The following is a 20,553-nucleotide window of genomic DNA, read 5'->3' as shown; positions in this document are numbered from 1 at the left end:
AGTTTCCACGTGCATTCAACCAAACAGACTCATAGGTGTAAGCGCGGGCCTGCTAAAAGCCCTAAAATAACAATGAAATCATGAGCATCCACAAACTCAAATATGATACTTTAATGTTAAACAGCCTCATATAATATACTACTAACATATAATATATAGTGCTATACAATATGAGGTTACATGGCGGCATTCAGTATTACCAGTGTGATATACTTAATTATGAGTCCTGGTCAATAATATGTTTATATGTTCTTTTGTTGTAAACTGTTCAGTATTTTAGGGCGATCGTGGCTCAAGAGTTGGGAGTTCGTCTTGTAATCGGAAGGTTGCCGGTTCGAGCCCCGGCTCCGACAGTCTCGGCCGTTGTGTCCTTGGGCAAGACACTTCACCTGTTGCCTACTGGTGGTGGTCAGAGGGCCCGGTGGCGCCAGTGTCCGGCAGCCTCGCCTCTGTCAGTGCGCCCCAGGGCGGCTGTGGCTACACTGTAGCTTGCCATCACCAGTGCGTGACTGTGTGTGGATGATTGTGTATAGTGTAAAGCGCTTTGGGGTCCTTAGGACCAAGTAAAGCGCTATACAGACCATTTACCATTTTGTCCTCAAAAGTATTTTCATTTTATCCTTTTTAATCCAGGAGCAGTCAAATCACAGTTAGAATCTCTATTTTATGGGAGACTTCAAAACAAGAAATATTCACAACAAAATAATCAGCACTGATCAACACTCAAACAAAATTTCAACATAAGCAGAAAAAACAGAGAAAAAAATTCACATTTTCCATTTTAAGAAGGGGAAATTGTCACAGGCTGGGTCTCTGACCCAGCGCTCTGAGTTCATGTTTGTATTTTTCTCATTTTGATATGTGATTAGTTTTTGTGTCATTTCCTATCTAGCTTTAGTTTAAGCTGTTATTATTGTTCCCTTGGTTTTCTATGTTTTGGGTTCTTGTATTATTCTTCACGTATTAGGTCTGTTTAGTTGTGTTGTCATGTCTAGTTTTAGTATTTCCTGTTTTATTCTGACAGTGTCATGTGTTCTTTGTTCATTGCATTTAGCTTTCCTCCTCCTGGTCCTGTCATTTAGGTTTATGTCAGTCAGCTGTTTCCCCCATGTGTCTCCGCTTCCCCTGATCACCTCATGTATGTATTTAAGCCCTCTGTTTTCTGCATGTCATTGTCGGGTCGTCTGTTTACCTCACCTCAGTCATAGTTCTAGTCTTCGTCTGTATTTCCACGTTAGTCATAGTCTTAGCCTGTTTATTTCCACCTCAGTCATAGTTATAGTTTTTGGTCTTAGTACCTTTAGTGTTTTGTTTCTTAGTGTTTTTGCCAGTTCGTTTTGGTTTCCTGGTTTAACCCTGCCGTCATTTTAATAAAGCCTCACCTTTCTGTTAAGACCTTACTACTCCTTGTCCTCATCTGCTTTTGGGTCCTGTTTCCACACACATCGGCGCACCCCGCCGTGACAGAAATACATCTTTAATACAGCTTTTTATTAAAGTTCATGCATAAAAAGTATCTAAGATAAAGCATTTAAGAGCTTTTGTCCTTTAGTTATTAGCTCCAAATGACAGAAAAAATGTGAGGTCGTTTTGAAGCTTCAACAGGAGATGCTTTAACAATTAATAAAAGAAAATGCATTTTTTATTTTTAATGGATGGAAGTAGTTCCATTCAACATTTTTATACAAAGGACAGTAATGAATATGATTACTAATAAAGCCTAACAGAAAAAGACTTGATTCTAGATTTTTAAGTATTGAAGACTTGATTTTATAATTTATTCATAGAAGACATTTAAGGGTAATTCACTGGGCAAAGCTGCTATATTGATGCCGGAGGTCAGAGGAGAAATACCAGAAGGCTGCAAAATGGTAGGAAGGCAAGATGAACTCAAATAACCCAATGTTACAACCAAGGTATGCAGAAGAGCATCTCTGAATGCACATGTCGAACGATGAAGCAGATGGACAGAAAAAAGAGCAGCAGAAGATCACACCACGTGTCATTCCAGTTAGCTAAGAACAGGAAAGCTGAGGCTGCAATTCAAACTGACTCTATAAAGCAGGATTTCAAGACTGTTTAAGAGTAGAATGGGAGGCAGCGCTTCAGCTTTCAGGCCCCTCTTCTGTGATACCAGCTTCCAGTTTGAACAGCCCCTCTGCCTTTAACATTAGGCTTAAAACTTTCCTCTTTGATCAAGCATATACCTAGAGTTGGATCACGTGACCCTGAAGCCTTAGTTGCTGCAATAGGTCTAGGCTGCAGGGAGATTCCCATGATGCACTGCAGAGTGTTTCTTCTTGTGTCACCATTTTCACTTGCTATGCGTTTATACAGCTGTCTGCATTTAATCATAGGTTATTATTAATTCTCTGTTTTCTTTGTAGAATTGTAGGGAATTTATCTTATAATAATAAAAAGGGCTTGAGGCAACTGTTTTGGTGAATTGGTACCATGTGAATAAAGCTGAACTGAACTGACAACAGAAGACTAGGAAAAAACACTTCCCCGACTGATGAATATCAAATTTTGCTGCAACATTTAAATGGTAGAGTCAGAATTTTGTATAAACATAAGGAAAACATGTATCTACCCCGCCTTGTATCAACAGTTCACACCAGTGGTGGAGTGATAGTGTGGAGGATATTTTCATGTCACACTTTGGATTGTTTAAATGCCACAACCACAGCAAGTATTGTCGCTGGCTATGTCAGTCCCTTTATAACCACAATGTACCTATTTTCTGACAGTTGCTTCCAGCAGGATAATGCAACGTGTCACAAAGCTCAAATCATCTCAAACTGGTTTCTTGAACATGACAAAAGTTCACTCTACACAAATGGTTTTCACAGTCACAAGAAGTGAACCCAATAGAGCAGCTTTTCAGATGTGGTGGAATGAGAGATTCACATAATGGATGTGCAGCTGATAGATCTGCAGCAACGTGTCTGTATGGACCAATATTCCCAGCACCTATGGGTCTTGAAGAATTAACACAGTTCATAACCTGGTAACAGAAATGCATAAATAAGAGACTAGTTTAAATAAACCACTCTTTAGAGAGTGTGTTAAGGCTCTAAGGCTGAAAAATGAAATAAACTTTTGTGGAATACACCAGGCACAGACACACGCACACACAGGTATGTACTGCCAACTTCCACATTTATTGAAGCTTTGAGTGTTGAGTTTTGACAGCTGACTCAGTCGTACAGTCTGACAGCTCACGAGCCCAGCTGATCTCTCCTCTGGCCGCCCCTCCCCGTCTCACTATAAACACAGCGGAGGGAGACCATCATCAGTACATAAACACCATCAGCTGTTCTTACCGGCCTCGCCGCGCCGCCCTGTTGAGCCTTCTGCTGCACTCCTCCCCTGCAGCTGCGCCCGGGGCCACGCCTCCGCCACACACCCCCACCGCCCGTTCGAGGCCGGGGAGCCGTCCGGCCGAGCCAACTCCCCCCCGCGAGCGAGAGAGGAAATCGGCCACCGCCATCTGCGCCCCCGGCCTATGGATCACCTTGAACTTAAAGGGCTGCAACGCCAGATACCACCGGGTGATCCGGGCGTTGGCATCCTTCATGCGGTGGAGCCACTGCAGCGGGGCGTGGTCCGAACAGAGGGTGAATGAGCGTCCCAGGAGGTAATAGCGCAGGGAGCCGACCGCCCACCGGATGGCCAGGCACTCCTTCTCCACGGTGCTGTACCGGCGCTCGCGCTCCGCTAGCTTCCGGCTGATGTATAGGACAGGGCGGTCAGCCCCCCTCACCTGCTGGGACAAAACGGCTCCCAGCCCTCTGTCCGAGGCGTCAGTCTGCAGAACAAAAGGGAGGGAAAAGTTAGGAGTGTGAAGCAGCGGCTCCCCACAGAGAGCCTTTTTCACCTGCACAAACGCCGCCTGGCACGGCCCCGTCCACTGGACCAGATCCGGGGCACCCTTTCGAGTGAGATCGGTCAGGGGGCTGGTTAGCTGCGCAAACCCCGGCACAAAGCGACGATAGTAACCCGCCAACCCCAAGAACCGTCTCACCTCCTTTTTCGTCCTGGGGCGCGGGCAGGATGCGATAGCCGCCGTCTTCTCCACCTGTGGACGCACCTGCCCGCCCCCCAGGTGGTACCCCAGATACTGCACCTCCCTCCGTCCAACCGCGCACTTCTTCGGATTGGCCGTGAGCCCCGCCCCCCTCAGGGACTCCAGGACCGCGGCCACCCGCAGCACATGCTCCGCCCAGGTGTCGCTGTGGATGATCACGTCATCCAGGTAGGCGGCAGCATACGCTGCGTGCGGACGCAGTACCCGGTCCATGAGACGCTGGAAAGTGGCCGGGGCCCCGAACAGGCCGAACGGAAGTGTCACGAACTGGTACAAACCGTACGGAGTGGAGAAGGCCGTTTTCTCCCTGGCCTCGGCAGACAAGGGAATCTGCCAATAGCCCTTGGTTAAGTCCTGAAGAAAATATAATCTGATCAAACATTATTCAGCTTTAAATATTGTTCAGCTTTAAAGTTACTGTGCAACTGTGTAATAAAAATGTGTGCTCACGACTTTGGCCTTGAGAGCGATAAGAAGCGATCGCCTCATCCTGCAGGTGGAAGATATCTGCAAGCGAAGAGGCTAGAACACCCAAGGCCGCTTTCCTTTTATGGAGTTGTTTTTCTGCTAATGCAGCACTTTCCTCACAACCCCCTCCTGTAAGTTTTAGAGAATATATACCCATCCTCACAGCAAATATTAGGAATCTCCTGATGTGAGCTGTGTTGAGAGGTTGTCTCTGTCTCAATAAAAGTTCACTGATTCCCCATCTGCTGCAGGTGTCCGGTTGTCTTCATTCTCCGCCAGCCTGGTTAAGTCAATTCCTCCTTAACATCTAAAAGAACCTATTTAATGAAGGAAGACGGGTTCACTTTGTGTTTAATATTATTCTATTGCTGTTGTTGTTTTTTTTATATCCTTCAATTGGCGTCACGAACAGGATCCGCTCCAGGCCAAACTGGAACGGATGGGAGGAAATCGGCCGTGGTCTGAGTGAACGGAGTTTGGACAAAAGCTGTGTGCACACAAAAACAAGGTAAGCAGACCTTTTATTTCTGCTATATTGAACATTATAAAAATACTTAGTGTCCAAACTCCTAGTAATTCATAACCAAAATTGTCTGGCTTACTTAAGGCTTGTTGAGAATCAGACAAGTGAATAAGAGATAAGTGAATAAGAAATAAGTGAATAAGTGAATAAAGATAAGAGTGAACTGAGGTCTGACCACGGTTGCAGCCGACGGGTTGCTCTCCGGTGTCGGATACATACCTCAGTGCAGGTCTGGGACCTTGAAAGGGTTTATTAGTAACGCCTTTCTAAACAAATTAAAAGGTTAAAGGCCTTGAGAATATTTTTTAGTAATATTCTCTAAACTACAGAAGGGTTAGGAAGGCCCAGAGGACTTTATTAGAAAAGATCCTCTAAAACTTAAAAAGGAGAAGTACTGGTTGGAGTCCAAAGGAGGGGTCCCTTTGATCAATAGGAGAAAACGGATCTCTTCTTAAAACCCCGATGATTTTAGTGTTTTAAATGTTTTGATGTTCTGTTTGATATTGGACACACATAAATACACGCTGAATGCTTGCTGTGGAACACTGGGCAGGACAGTTGGTTCTCCGTTGTTCACAGATTACACAATTAAAGGAACTAGGTTCCTCTTTTGGTTAAAATAATACACCACACATAGAATTTTTTTTTTACACATTTATTACATACATAAGGAGGGTAATGAGTGACTGCAGGTAATGTATGAAGTGTGAATGAGACGTGTGAACAAGGTGACAACCAACTAGCACCCCTATCAGGAAGCTCTAGGCAAGGTTACCCGCCAGACTCCGGTTTGGTAGAAGCCTGGTAACACCTGAAGGGATATTTCAGTGCTGACTCACCTTTAAAGCAGCGCCCCAGCTGTTAGTGCCTAACAGAGGCAGAAACCCAGCTGGCCCAAATTCTCCTTTAAAATCAATAAATAGAACATAAATTACCGGTGTGTGTAAATAAGTTGTATAAATCTGTTAGATCTGAAACTCCTGCTAAAAAACTTCCTCTCTACAACTCTTTTCTCTTCTCTCCCTCTTTCTCTCAGTTGGGATTCTGTGTGTGTATGTGTGCTGGAGAAATAAAAAAAAAAGGAAAAGGGTCTCTCTCTCTGTCTCTGTGAGAGGAAAAAGGTGGGGGCCGAGTGAGCCCGCGGGGCCGAGCGGGTCCGCGGGAGCGAGCGTGTATGCTGTATGAGGAAGAAGGGAGTGAGAGGGAGCGAGTGAAAAGAGTAATCGAGTATTTGGTGATTTTTTTATTATTTCAGAGGCACTGGGTAAGAGTTTTGACTTTAGCTGTGAGAGTTGTGAAAAGAGCAGGTTTTTCTTTTGTTGTAGACTGTGAGTAATCGGTGTTTTTCTGCCTATTGTGCTGCGTGGAAGACACAGAAGTGTAGAAATGTTTGTGGTTTATCTTTGTTTGACGTTTTATATAGAGTTGGTTGATTCAGGGTGATTTCTCCCGTTTAAGGGAGGAGTTGCATTGTGGTTATGTTAAAGCTTTGCTGTAGGGGTATGTGTGTGATTTTGTGCTGGCTTGGCATGTTTAAATGGATGCATAGAAGTTTGTCAGTGAGAAATTGTTATGGTGGGGTTTTAAAGTTAGTAAAGAGTCAAACAACGCCCACTGTTTTAAAAAGGCCCAAAACATCATAAAAGACACCTCACATCCTGGCCACTCCCTGTTCGAACTGTTGCCCTAAGGCAGACGGTACAGGGCAATCAGAGCAAGGACTAATAGACTCAAACACAGCTGTTATCCAACTGCAATGACACATCTGAATACTACAAAAATGTCCACCATGCCACTCTTGTGTTAATCTATGCACGGTCTGAAGCATGACGGTGGGAATACTTAGTATTTTAAGTATTCTATCTATTTTATTGATTGAATTTTATTGTTTTTTATATTTGATATTACTAGGGATGATGCAATGATCGGGGACCATTCTTAATGTCGTCGGTCTCATGACAATGACAATAAAGTTTTTGATTTTGATTCTGATTCTGAAATACACCCTCCTCAAGAGTTCAATGATTTAGGCAGTTATGTTTATACAAATACTAAATGTATGTTTAGTGTCTTCATACAGGTGTTTTTTCTTAACCTGGAAGCCTGAGTACGGCAGCAGAAGACAGGCCAAGCTTTGGCTATAATTCACGGCTGGACACCAGAGTTGTCCTCACCCCTCCCGGTAAAACAAAAAAGAGAGAATGTAGTTTGAGGCGGGTTTTTCTCGCTGAACTGCTCTGGGTGCTGTGTCCCTGAATCTCACCAGTGTTAACCTCTGGCGGAAGACATGGAGAAAAGGAAAAGATGTTACTGGTAAATCACTGAAACAAATAAAACCACACACAACCAGAGAAAGATATGAGAAGGGTGAGGAACAGACACATGTGCGTGTTAGAGAAATGCCTCGTTTGAGAAAAAGTTAAAGTAACCCATATACAGACGCACCCATACATGCAATGAAGAAACAGCTTACATACATGTGCACGTACATGCAAGGTTAAAGTAGCGACACTTAACATACACCTGTTTTTAAATGATATAGTTTATACATTACTGACAATTAAACGCTTTGGGTTGCAGGACAACAACGTAACGTCAAAAGACAAAGACACTGGTCTGAGGATTAAGTGAGGACACGACAAATTTAGTGGTTAAAAGGGTCGACTTGGGACATGTTTTTGTTGATTGTTTAAGACAAATGACTACTGAATGATAGGAAATTCCTTTTTAGGTTTCTAAACAGGATCTTAAGAATTTTAACACGTACCTGTGTTGTCCTGTCAACTTGAGGGGTTATGAGTTGATTATATGGTGAAAAAAAAAAAAAAACAAAAACAAAAAAAGGGGGGAGACGAGATCTCGTTGTTTCTCCCCTCTCGGGATAACACAGCCAACACAGCACAGCCAACACAACATCATTTTCCTGTTCGCCTGTTTTGTTTTGTTTTTGTTTTTTCTGAGAGCCGAAGCTGACCTGGACTCCTACCCTCCCCTCTACCATCGTTGCCCTCTCCGCGACCATCTTTGACCCTTTGACCCCTGAAGGCCACAGCAGCTGGACTCACAACAACAACTTGAGGATGTCAACAGTGCTGCAAAAGAGTGATCTCATGCAGCAGAGACGGAGAGCACTAAACCTAAAGCCCGTTTCACTACACGGGGGAAATTCCCAGGCTGCGTCAGCTGACAGAGCTGTGACGAGACGCGCATTAAGCCCGGAGGAAAAGGGACGGTGAGCAGAAGGATGCTGACCTCTGAGAAGAGCCGAACAGCAGAGCTGCAGAAGGCAGAAGCAAAAGGGTCAAGGTACAAGGAGAAGATGCAGGCAGCTGCAACAACGGATGAAAACAGACCCAAAGAGGAGGGGAGGACCCTAGGCCATGCGTCAGGCCGCTGGTTTACCTAAACTACAGAACAGGAAGGTGATGAACACAAACATATACCAACACACGAACACACACTTCTGCATGCGCCTACTTAGAATGAAGGGAAACACACACATGAACACTTATGCACTTGTTGAGGGAGTAAAAACTGATACATACCCATGCACTAAAATCAAAATGTTGATTTAATTTACTAAGAAGTGACACACAATGCTCCAGCTGCTGCAATGAAGAATGCTTTACTGACAAAGGCTCAATGCTGCACACAACAAAGTCAAATACAGAATTTGCTATAATAATAAGCCCAGAGGGCATTTGTGTGGTCTGGGGAGCAGAGTCCGGAGCGGTTTGGTTATGAAAATGATGCCCGTGCGAGATATCTGGGGCTTAAGGCCTCGACTTAATTGTTTACTCTACACTAAAAAGAAAAGAAAACACTCTGAGCAGTGGTGCAGAGTGAAAACGAGGAATTAACAGTGTGAGTTTTATTTCAGAGCGCCACGTCATTGTGATGGAGATTTAATAAAGGAGGAACACACGGACAAAGAAGAAGAGAAGGGGGGGCAGCCCTTGAACGCGATTGCCTGAGGCATTAAAGTTCTGTACTAAATTCTGGTTTCCAGTGTGAGAAAAGTCACGCAGTGCCAGTAGTAGAGCTAGGTTGAGTAATGATGCTAAATTACTGTAAGTAAATCATCGTACACCGTTCAAGTTTCATGATAACGGGGATCTAGACTTTGTTGAACCCTAGGCAATTTGAACAGGTAAAAGTCGAGTGACCAAGTAGCAGTTGAATAAAAGTCATTGAATAAGTGTTGAAATAAACTGGCAGAATTAAGAGAATTAAAACATTTCAAGAGCTCAACTTACTTATTGGTTCAATTTTGTTTCACGAACGCAAAACATATAGGTTTATGAATATGAAAAGGTTGAGGTGGTGTTGATTTGACTCTGTGTAGGTTTAGGTTGGTATTTTTATTGATGGGAAGAATATTCAGTGACAAGTCCTAAGACCCGGGCGTCTGCATTTTGTTTTTGTTATTTTTCATTTTATTTTGTTTTATATTTACTGATTTTTGTTTGTGAATCTTTTCTTTAAGCAGATCTGCACATCGGAAATTACAAGCATTACACGTCGGCGAGAAAATTGTTGTAAGTGAGTTTCTCCGCATTGAAATGGGTTCTGGAGGAAACACTTGTGGGGACAATTAGAAACGAGAGTCCCTGTTTAAAAAAGGATTCAGCGAGGTAATCCAAACTCAAGTTCTTGTTTCTTTTTGAGATGACGTCATTTTGCTGAGTGTGGAAACTAGATGCGACGACAGGTTTCACTATCAGCAAAGAACGGATGAATGGATGAAAGACTGGGAATAAAAACAAACGGACTGACTGGTAAAAGATGACAAGACTTGACCATGACTCAAGGTTAACCACCTCCACCTAGATAGGATAAAAGGGTGGATGAATTTATGTGGGTTTCTTTTACAGGAGTAGAAGGATGACAAAATATTCGAGGATGAGTGAACCTGTAAATGCCATTTTTGTGTCTTGTGTTGCTTACAGAGGTGACTGCGCAGCGTTACCATTTACATTTTCTTCCCTACAGGGTTACAGTTTTAATGTTTTTCTATTACAGGATTTCTGGGCGGATGTGTGAAGAAACGGTGTTTATGGGTTAGGAGTTGGGGATGCTATTACACTGTATTCTGGTGAGAGTGTTGGGGGAGACACACCCTGTCTTGAAAACTGTGATTCTTTTACAGGAAATGTTTTATAGCACCTATGGAATGAGGATGCCTGACTACGGTCAATGTGCTGCTAATGTTTGCTTTGCTTTGGTGAGAGGGGTGCAGTAGAAAACAGACAAGTGACATGAAAACAAGTAATAATAACAAATAACAAATTTGGGGACAGTTTGACCTAGAGCCCACTAACTGGCCATTAGGGGCTCTCTCTCTCTCTCTCTCTCTCTCTCTCTCTCTCTCTCTCTCTCTCTCTCTCTCTCTCTCTCTTGGAATAACATTGCCCAAAGGGTGAATAAAGCAAATTGTGGCAATAATAGTGATTTAATGATTGGAGAAACCTGAACATGATACTTGTCTGTTGAGCTGAATCGTTTATTACTCTTATGATTTTCCGGTGGGACTATGAAGATTTTTTGGTACAGATTGCAGGTTGTTGCTCTTTAACTCCTAGAACACGCCCTTGGCGAGGTGGGGGGAACTGGACCACCTTTCTCTGCCCCATCATCCTCTATTGGAAGACATCCAAGCTAAGTAAACATGTCTTGGCCCTTTCCCCCTGAAATGACAGGCAGGCAAGGATGTTGCGTCTTTATTTGCTTCCTGGCCCTGGGTCTCATTCCCATTGGCATAATCCTGATCGTGAGGGTGACGAACATTATCGTCTTTCTCTTGTTTAAATGCTTCTAGACTGGTTGTTTCTCTGTGGTGTTTTGTATTAGGTTTGTTATTAATTGTTTCCCTCACCCACTTCCTCTTGAAGGATATATCTGGTTGAACTGTGTCTGGTCGGGTTGTGAGGGTTAAGCGATGTTCTCAGGGTCTCCGGACTTAAGCCTGAGCGAATGTGTACTCCCACCACTGGATATAAATTGTTTTTTTCCACACCCCTTCCTCACGTTTTACCATATTCACTTTTGAATGTCCTTAGCAGTTACCGTTCTGAGTTTATTTTACGGTTGATTTATTCTTTCACATTTTCACGTTTATATCTCTCATTATTATAGTATACTCTGCACTCTCCACATTTTTATCATTACTTATGCTTTTTGGTTGCTAGGTTACAGGAACTGTTAATTTTGTGTCACTACCCTGGTTGCACTAACTCGTTGTATCCGTGTGTGCAGGACAGCTGTTACTGCTTTCATCGGGAACCGAGACTGCTTGCAGCCGACCCCTGGGCAGGGTGGTGCCTGGACTCTTTTCTCCTCATACATATAAAGACAAATGATAAGACCCGAGGAGTTTTTCGAGCCAGGCTTCGACACGTCTCTGTGTTCCTTTGAATGTTACTTATTTTTGTGTGTTGACCCATTTAAGATGGGTCAAAAGGGGGATTTGAAGAAAATATAATCTGATCAAACATTATTCAGCTTTAAATATTGTTCAGCTTTAAAGTTACTGTGCAACTGTGTAATAAAAATGTGTGCTCACGACTTTGGCCTTGAGAGCGATAAGAAGCGATCGCCTCATCCTGCAGGTGGAAGATATCTGCAAGCGAAGAGGCTAGAACACCCAAGGCCGCTTTCCTTTTATGGAGTTGTTTTTCTGCTAATGCAGCACTTTCCTCACAACCCCCTCCTGTAAGTTTTAGAGAATATATACCCATCCTCACAGCAAATATTAGGAATCTCCTGATGTGAGCTGTGTTGAGAGGTTGTCTCTGTCTCAATAAAAGTTCACTGATTCCCCATCTGCTGCAGGTGTCCGGTTGTCTTCATTCTCCGCCAGCCTGGTTAAGTCAATTCCTCCTTAACATCTAAAAGAACCTATTTAATGAAGGAAGACGGGTTCACTTTGTGTTTAATATTATTCTATTGCTGTTGTTGTTTTTTTTATATCCTTCAGTCCAGTGTCGTGAAAAAGCGGGCCGTGCCTAACCGGTCCAGGAGCTCGTCGACCCGAGGCATGGGGTAGGCATCAAAGCGTGACACTTCGTTCACCCTGCGATAGTCGACACAGAACCGTATAGACCCATCCTTCTTCGCCACCAGAACGATGGGGCTACACCAGGCGCTGTGCGACTCTTCTATTACTCCCATCCTCAGCATTTCCGCCAATTCCCTCTGCACGATTTTTCGCTTGTGCTCCGGGAGCCTGTAGGGCCGTGAACGCACCGTCACGCCAGGCTGCGTCACGAAATGGTGCTCGATGAGGGACGTCCGGCCGGGCAGGGGGGAGAACACGTCCGCAAAACGCTGTTGCAACGCGACAACATCCGCTCTCTGGGCCTGTGTGAGATGGTCATCACAAGGGAGGGAGGCGGGAATGATAGAATTTGGCACCTCAGGCCCCAACTCATCTCTCTCCTTCACCAAGCTCACCAGAGAAGCGGTTTCAACCTCTCGCCACAGTTTGAGGAGATTGAGGTGATAAATCTGCGTGGCTCCTCCCCTGTCCGACCGAGCGACCTCATAGTCCACGTCCCCGACTCGCCGTGTGACTACAAAGGGTCCTTGCCACTTGGCGAGCAACTTCGAGCTGGAAGTAGGGAGTAACACAAGCACTTTATCTCCCGGTGAGAATTGCCTGAGCCTAGCCCCTCTGTCATACAGGCGTTGCTGACGCTGCTGAGCCTGGAGCAAATTCTCCCGTGACAACCTCCCCAAAGTGTGGAGTTTTGCTCTCAGGTCCAACACGTACTGAATCTCATTTTTGGCGGGGCTCGGACCGTCCTCCCAGTTTTCTTTAATCAGGTCGAGCACCCCACGTGGCCTCCTGCCGAACAGCAGTTCAAAGGGAGAAAATCCCGTGGAGGCCTGGGGCACCTCCCGCACTGCGAATAACAGAGGGTCTAGCCAGTGATCCCAATTGCGTTCATCCTCGTTAATGAACTTCCGAATCATGGACTTTAAAGTCTTATTCAGCCGCTCCACCAGCCCGTCAGTCTGAGGGTGGTAGACGCTGGTCCGAATAGATTTAATCCCCAGTAATTCGTACAGTTCCCGCAGTGTACGAGACATAAACGACGCAGTGGCGTGTCCAGCGGGGTGGCCTGGGGGGGCACAGGCCACCCCCCCAACCAGACTGGCCACCCCAGGTGCCACCCCAAAGGCAAAACAATAAAATTCAATCAAATATCCGATTATGTTTTCACGGTGAAGCTCAGATATCCGAGTGTAAGTGAATGCAGCATCGGCTTCTGCGCTATGCGCATCACGTTAGCAAAGGTAGGAGAGCCAAGCAAGAAAGACGGCACTGCAGGAAACAATTTTTCGGTGAAAGAAAATGAGGAGAGAATAAATGTCCCGGTAAGTAATATTAAGTTTGTTGAGTTTAGTAAACTTCAGTGAAATTAGAATCCCAAGGAAAAAATAACACTTAAAGAATTATTGCAGCCCTCGAATATTTCAGACAGTATGCTACTGAGGGCAGCTAACATAAGAGTTATGAGTTATAAGATATAATCTAAGTCGTAACATTGCTGTATGGAGCTGCAGATTTGGTTGCAGGTTAACATAGCTGGACTGGCCATCGGGCATATCGGGCATATGCACACGGGCATGAACAATGAGAGGTGGTGGATTGGCCAGATGCAGGTCGATGTGTAAAAATAACTCAGTTGTTTGGTGGTGGCTATGGCGGGGCTTCCACAGAGGCCAGCAGGTGGATGAGGGAAAGGGGAGGCAGGAGGAGAGCCCCGAGGCAGCCACCAGTCCGAGTGTCAGGTGAACTGAACTTCAGGTAAGAAGTTATAACCTGCAGTCTATCTGGGTCAGATATAAACCAAGTTTAGGTGGAGTTCATTTTCGTTGTGCTGACTTTTTACTGTCAGTTGCAATAACTCATACTGCCTGAGCTAGCATGACGGAGTTTCTGTACAGCTGTTCAGTTGCTATGATGTTACTGATAGTTAGGGTTGCCAACTCCCTGAAAAATAAATAAGGGACACCTCGTGGCCAGGGCCGGGCAACCCAGTTGTCTTCACCCTTCCCAGTGTGGTAGCTCTTTTTTTTTTGTGTGTGTGAAATTATTCTTTAACCATTTGACTTGAATTTGATTTAAGCAGATGCATATTCTTTGTGTTATGACCACATGGGAAACAAATGATCATTTAGCCATTTATTTTTAGCTCACAATGACAACATTAACACAGTAAAACAGGTCTCTTTCTTAAACAGAAGCCTGTCATGCTTAACTTTTGAGAATATAAGTAAATCTTTCTTTAAAAGAACTCTGTCCTGCTTAACTTAAAATTATATAAATTAATAGAAACCAATAGAACAAAAATATTCTTGTAACAGTGCACATTTAGTGCATTTAGTACAATTGGCTTCAGTTGAGGTATTATTTCAGCTTTTCTAATGCTAATCAGCTGCTCCTGTTTGTAAACCCGCTTGTTCCCATGATTACGCATCATAACTCATCATCATTATTCATCTATGTATTACTTTTATGTATTAGTCATCTATTTGTTGTAATCATCTATCCTTGCAGTTGTTTATTACACAAAATAAATTATATTATCACACTTCTGGCCACATAGCGCTGATATTCACTGCACATGCCCATATTAACCTTAACCAGAGGGTTTAAAAAACAAACCAGTGTTTACATACCATATCTGCTTCTGCCGTGGCCTGGTGGACAACAAATTGGTTAAGGGTTCCCCGAGCTTTCAGGCCCCTCATGTTCTTCATGTGCCCACCAATAGAAGCATGCCTATGGAAAAAGTGCGCCGGCACACAGTGCAGTGCGCTTTATAGGTGTTATGGTGCACTTTCCCAGCCAGGTGTTTTCCTTTTCCCATTCCTCCCTGTACTTTTGCAGCCTTTTTTTCTTTCTCTGAGCGAACAAACATTGCTGCTCTAATGCTGGGCTTCTGGCCCATTTTGAGACGATTTTTGAGTCATGCGACCGATGAAAAAGAACGGCGCAGCACGGCTGTGCAGCGTGTGATCTGGACACAAGCGATGGAGGCACAACTTGTAGAACTTTGGAAAGCTCATCCGAGCCTTTTCGATGTGGCACCACAAAATTATCACGACCACAACAAACGTGAAAATAGTTGGATTTACATGCTGCTCAATCACAGCTGCCTGATCATGTTTTTCATCAGCAATTTAGCAAAGTTGATGGTGGTGGTGTGTCTGTGTGAGTGAAAGACAGAGAGGGAGGGAGAGATTTTCTGTTATAACCTTCATGTTATGGACGCACCGTTTGAGCACTCAGGTCGCATCAGAGCATCGGGTCGTATAGTGTGAGACCTGCATCGTGACCTACCAACTTCTAACCCCTGCGAGTCAATCGTGCAGTTTGAGCAGGAGCTGAATAACGTGACTGAAAAAATCGCACAGTGTATGTCCAGCTTTAGGTGTACTGTCGTCCGAGACTTGCACCGCAGTGTCGGCGTTTGTTTCCCTGTTGGCCATGCTTCTTGTTGTGGTCATCTGTTGTCTTCCGGTATTTTCTCCGTAAGCGACCTTTCCTCGACCAATGAGATGAGCGGTAATCTGACTTGTCATACTCGAATTGTCATAAGTGTGCTGTCAGCTCATTGGTCACAAAGCAGGAGAGGGGCTGGGAATTATGTTTTCCAACAAAGCGTTAATTCCATTAAAAGTTATAGACTACTTTTGATTCTCACTGTATTACGGGACAAAGTGCGTCCCTTATTAGCTCAATACGGGACGTGTACTTTTGTTTCTAAATACGGGACGATTCCGTATTTTAAGGGACGGTTGGCAACCCTACTGATAGTGAACTTTATTTTATTCATAAGGTTAGTTAGTAGAGTTGCCAACGGCTCCTTAAAAATGGAATGGTCCCTCATTCAGAGAAAATATTACGCGTTTGGTATTGAGCTGAGAAGGAACACAGTTTGTCCCGTACTTTAGCTAGAATGGAAAAAGACAAAGCTGGATTTATTCTGTGTGTTTACGCTGCACAGCTGCCTCTTCTCTCATCTCCCCCTCCCTCTTCTGTTGCTACTTCAATCATGAAACTGATCAGTGATCAGCTGATCGGCTTTTCTCTCTTGTTTGTTTATCGCCCACTTTGCGCCAGAAAGAGGAAACCAGCAGATATTGCGCTAAACAACAACAGCACGTTTAAGCTTGATCAGCTGTTGTTAGAATTTATTTAATATTAATTTCTACTATCAGCTGATGTTTGCTGGAGCCACAGCTGTAAAGCTGCTGGTCATGATGTCGGTTTGTATATGTGGTGAGAGGGAAACATGAAGATGAAACCAGGAGATGTCCTTACTGGATCATCAGAGCTGAACAGGTGATGGAGAAACAGGTTTACCTTTTAGGTGACATGAATGAGTTGAAGGGAAGTTATGAACTGTTTCTGAGAGACTAATAACACCAGGATCCTTTTTTATGTAGCAGACAGTTGGTAACTGTGCAGGGGCGGGTCTAGCAAAGTTATGCCAGGGGGCCAGGTAGGGCATTAACAGGGAGAGGTGGGGCACAAAGAAATACTTTTCTTTCTTATTCTCATTTAAAATATCTCGCTTTTATTAAATAATTATTTAAATCTTACAACCAAAGTTTTTATCTGATGTAAAATGTATAGAAATCATATATAAACCAACAAGACAGTGTACATCACTGTCACAACAGCATTTGTTTTCAGTCAAAGGCTTTATGGCTTTAATACCTGGGGGGCCGGTCTCTAGTCAAAATGCCCGATTTTCTGTCCCAGTCCAGCCCTGCAGGTTAATACTGGCAGTGTCACCATGCCAGCTGACTGTATTTCATCATCAGCCAGTGTTGTTCTTGATCAATATTACCAAAGTTTACCATAAGGCAGCATAGAAAGTATTTACTTGCTTTCAGGTTTTATTCAAATGTTAGTCTTTTCAGTTGTTTCCCCACTTTTTTCCTGTTTCAAAATCAAACACCAGTTTGTGAGAAGATTACCTGCCTATTAAAAAAAGAAGATAAAGTTTTACATTGGAACTGGCTAATTTGTCAATTGTTTGTTACAAATGTTCGTATTTTAATATTCAAAAATGTTTTTGCCCAAAACATATGTGCACTACATGTCAGTAAAAATACTATGCAAATATTGATGTCCTTGACTGCTGAGTAAACACTGACAAAGCACTGATTGTATCTCTTGTACTTTATCAACGCAGTATCTAAAAACTTTGCACCATAGTGGTTAAAATCTCATTCTAATAAGAGTTAAAAGCGCATTCGGTTATTAGGTTTATAGGATTATTGAATTATGGTTAACGGTTGGTAGAATTTTTTTTTAAACATTATCTGCCAATTACATCTGCCACCCTTCTCCAAATCTGTGCCCCTACCTGGCCCCCCCAACAAAAATTTTCTAGACACGCCACTGAAACGACGTGCCCTGGTCAGTCAGTATCTCTTTCGGGATTCCGACTCGGGAGATGACCTGAAACAGTGCCTGCGCCACACTCTTTGCAGAGATGGTGCGCAGCGGAACTGCTTCCGGGTACCGCGTTGCGTAATCCACCAGGACTAACACAAAGCGGTAGCCGCGTGCACTCCGGTGAAACGGCCCGATGAGGTCCATGCCGATGCGCTCAAACGGGACCTCAATGAGGGGGAGAGGGCGCAGCGGCGCCTTCGGTATGGCCGGCTGGTTAACAAGTTGGCAGTCCGGGCAGGACGCGCACCAGCGGCGCACATCCGCTCGGATGCCCGGCCAATAAAATCGGGCCGTTATTCGCTCCAGAGTTTTCTCGTAGCCCATATGCCCTGCCATGGGGTTATAGTGGGCCGCCTGGAAAAGAGTTTCCCGGCGGCCCTGCGGCACCAACAACTGGGTGTGTGTTTCCTCGGTCTGAGTGTCACGACTCACTCGATATAACCGGTCGTTTAATAAGACGAAACGCGGGTAGGTCTGCGCGGCCTCAGGGCGCACCACGTGACCATCAATAGCCATCACTTGGTCAAAGGCTGAGCGTAGGGTGCCGTCACGAGACTGCTCCAGTGGGAAATCACCCATGGGGGACACTTCCGGGGCCGGCGGGACGTCCCGTGAGGGACCCGCCGGCTCCTCCCCCCCGGAGTCGGTGTCGGACGACCCCGCGTCACCGCTGAATGCCGCGCACACGCTACACCCCGCTTCCGGTCGTGATCGCACCCCCGCGTACTGCCCCAGTAGCTGATGAAACCCCGGCCAATTGGTACCCAGAATCAGGGGGTGCGACAGGCGCGGGCTAACCGCCGCCGTTACTCTATGCATTTTGCCCTTATACTTTAATAACAGCGGCACTATGGGATACCTGTGAACGTCACCATGCACACACCTCACCTCCACCCATTCTGCCTCCAGCAATGCCCCGGGGCGAACCAAGCTTTGGTGTACGAGGGTCTGCGTGCAGCCCGTGTCCACCAACGCCTGGCGTATACCCCCTCGAGTCCTTACCGGAATACTGTATGTCCCTCCTGGACCGGGGGAGGGTGCTGGGGCGCCAGCAACGCGGAACACCTGCCCCACTTCCATAAGCGGACAATCCCTCCTCAGGTGCCCCGGCTGCCCGCACTTCCAACACTCCGGCCCCGGCGTCTGTGCTGCTCTCCGTGGCTCGGGGGCGGCTCCACTTGGCTCGGCTCCCCTGGACGGCACCAACGCCGCGAAAGGGTTAGTGGGGCTCAGCGCCGGCAGCCGCTCGGCCTGCCCTGGTGCCGGCACACGGCGCCTCGGGGCCGGCACTGGGGCCTGTTTGTTCGGCCTCCGTCCGGCGTCCCCGGGTTCCCCTGCTCCAGCGGCAAGGTGGTCCTCCGCCAGCGTCACCGCTACCTCCAAGCTTGCGGGCCGGTGGCACCGGACCCATCTCGCCGTCTCCGCTGGCAACCCCTCCGTGAACTGCTCCAGCACCACCTTGTCCACCAGCTTCGTCTCGCCCTCCGATGCCCCCGGTTGCAGCCAGCGCACCGCCGCGTCGCGCAGCTGCCGGGCCCAGGCGAATGGTCGGTCCGTTGTAGCCAGCCGACAGGCCCGGAACCGCCGGCGATGGTCTTCGGCGGTGAGCCCCAGCCTGTCCACCACCGCCCGGCTCACGTCCGGGAAGCTGCTCCTCGACGCCGGAGGCAGACTCAGGGCCGCTGTTTGTGCCTCCCCAGACAGCAGGGGGAGCAGCCGCGGAGCCCACTCCTCCCGCGGCCATTGGCAAGCCTCCGCCGTGGCACGGAAGGTCTCCAAAAAAATTTGTGGGTCGTCCCCGTCCCCCATCCGGGGCACCGCCACCGACAGTGGCGAGGGCTTCGGCGTGGCAGCGGCCCCGACCAGCCGTTCCAGAATTTGCGTCTGTCGGTCCGTCTGCTCCTGCAGCGCGGCCAGGTGGGCACGCTGGTCGGCCGCCTGATCCCGGCTCATCGTCGCCATCTCCGCCAGCATCTGCGCCAAGAATTGCAGAGGCTGGGCGGGTGGCGCGGCCTGTGGGTCGGACATTCCCCCACCGGCACTTTCCTGGGTTTCGGCACCACTTGTGGAATACACCAGGCACAGACACACGCACACACAGGTATGTACTGCCAACTTCCACATTTATTGAAGCTTTGAGTGTTGAGTTTTGACAGCTGACTCAGTCGTACAGTCTGACAGCTCACGAGCCCAGCTGATCTCTCCTCTGGCCGCCCCTCCCCGTCTCACTATAAACACAGCGGAGGGAGACCATCATCAGTACATAAACACCATCAGCTGTTCTTACCGGCCTCGCCGCGCCGCCCTGTTGAGCCTTCTGCTGCACTCCTCCCCTGCAGCTGCGCCCGGGGCCACGCCTCCGCCACAACTTTATTTGTCTCTTCTGTTGACTGGTTGATATTTTAAGGTTCTGCAGTCAAAGCCAGTGAAACACAAATAGTGTTCCTTTATCCTGTTTTAATGAGGCAGATCAAAATGTGATCAAACGGTGTCTGCAATAAACTCTGAACCTTTGAAGAAAGGTCCTTCATGGGAGAAGAAGAATACATATATTTATTTATATATAGGCATTTATGAGACAGATATGGAAAGGAGAGCAAGAGAGCTGTTCTTAAAAGTGTTGCCCGGGGCCTTTTATGCTACAAAGTCGATCCTCAAATCAAATACGATGGGCTTTGACTTCATCAGTCGGAAAAATGGTGCGTACAACACCCCCACAAGAGATAATAGGCAATCTGATATTTGTGCAGACATTCTCCACACATCAAACGTGTGCACAATTTGGTTAAAGATATTGTTTACACCTACAACACATACAAACCATGCACCACACTGGATATTCCAAAAAGTAAAACCTTCACCCTTCAAACTGAAGATTTTAATTATTCTATAAAAGTCCCACAACATTTGGCCTTACTAATAAGTATTTGAAAGGGTTTTTGACATTTTGCTCTTACAACAACATCAAGCTGGTACTGACAGCTACAAATA

The 20,553-nt window shown here is 46.0% G+C and overlaps 1 protein-coding gene across 1 annotated transcript; it reads right to left on the bottom strand.

Moving 5' to 3' along the window:
- Positions 1-3,322: 3,322 nt before the first annotated feature.
- On the bottom strand, positions 3,323-19,841 carry LOC146655443 (uncharacterized). Its single transcript, XM_085428871.1, has 2 exons — positions 18,565-19,841; positions 3,323-3,811 (listed from the first exon to the last, which is right to left on the bottom strand). The coding sequence occupies exons 1-2, from the start codon at positions 19,684-19,686 to the stop codon at positions 3,323-3,325; spliced, it is 1,611 nt and encodes a 536-aa protein (XP_085284997.1). The 5' UTR covers positions 19,687-19,841.
- Positions 19,842-20,553: the final 712 nt, after the last annotated feature.

The sequence above is a fragment of the Rhamphochromis longiceps genome, linkage group LG13 (genome assembly GCF_057381845.1).
Source record: "Rhamphochromis longiceps isolate RC_006_pf linkage group LG13, R_longiceps_female_GT1.1, whole genome shotgun sequence".
Classification (NCBI taxonomy): Eukaryota; Metazoa; Chordata; class Actinopteri; order Cichliformes; family Cichlidae; genus Rhamphochromis; species Rhamphochromis longiceps.
Note: the sequence above shows the minus strand (reverse complement) of the source record. Positions and strands in the feature narration are given on the sequence as shown.

What these genes read in the sequence shown, in the direction of transcription:
- LOC146655443 (XM_085428871.1), bottom strand. Translation starts at nt 19,686, where the DNA reads ATGTGGAAGTTGGCAGTACATACCTGTGTGTGCGTGTGTCTGTGCCTG. An exon ending in GAGGGACATACAGTATTCCG is followed by an intron (nt 3,812 to 18,564) that starts GTAAGGACTCGA and finishes TTTGTTCTGCAG; the next exon opens with ACTGACGCCTCGGACAGAGG.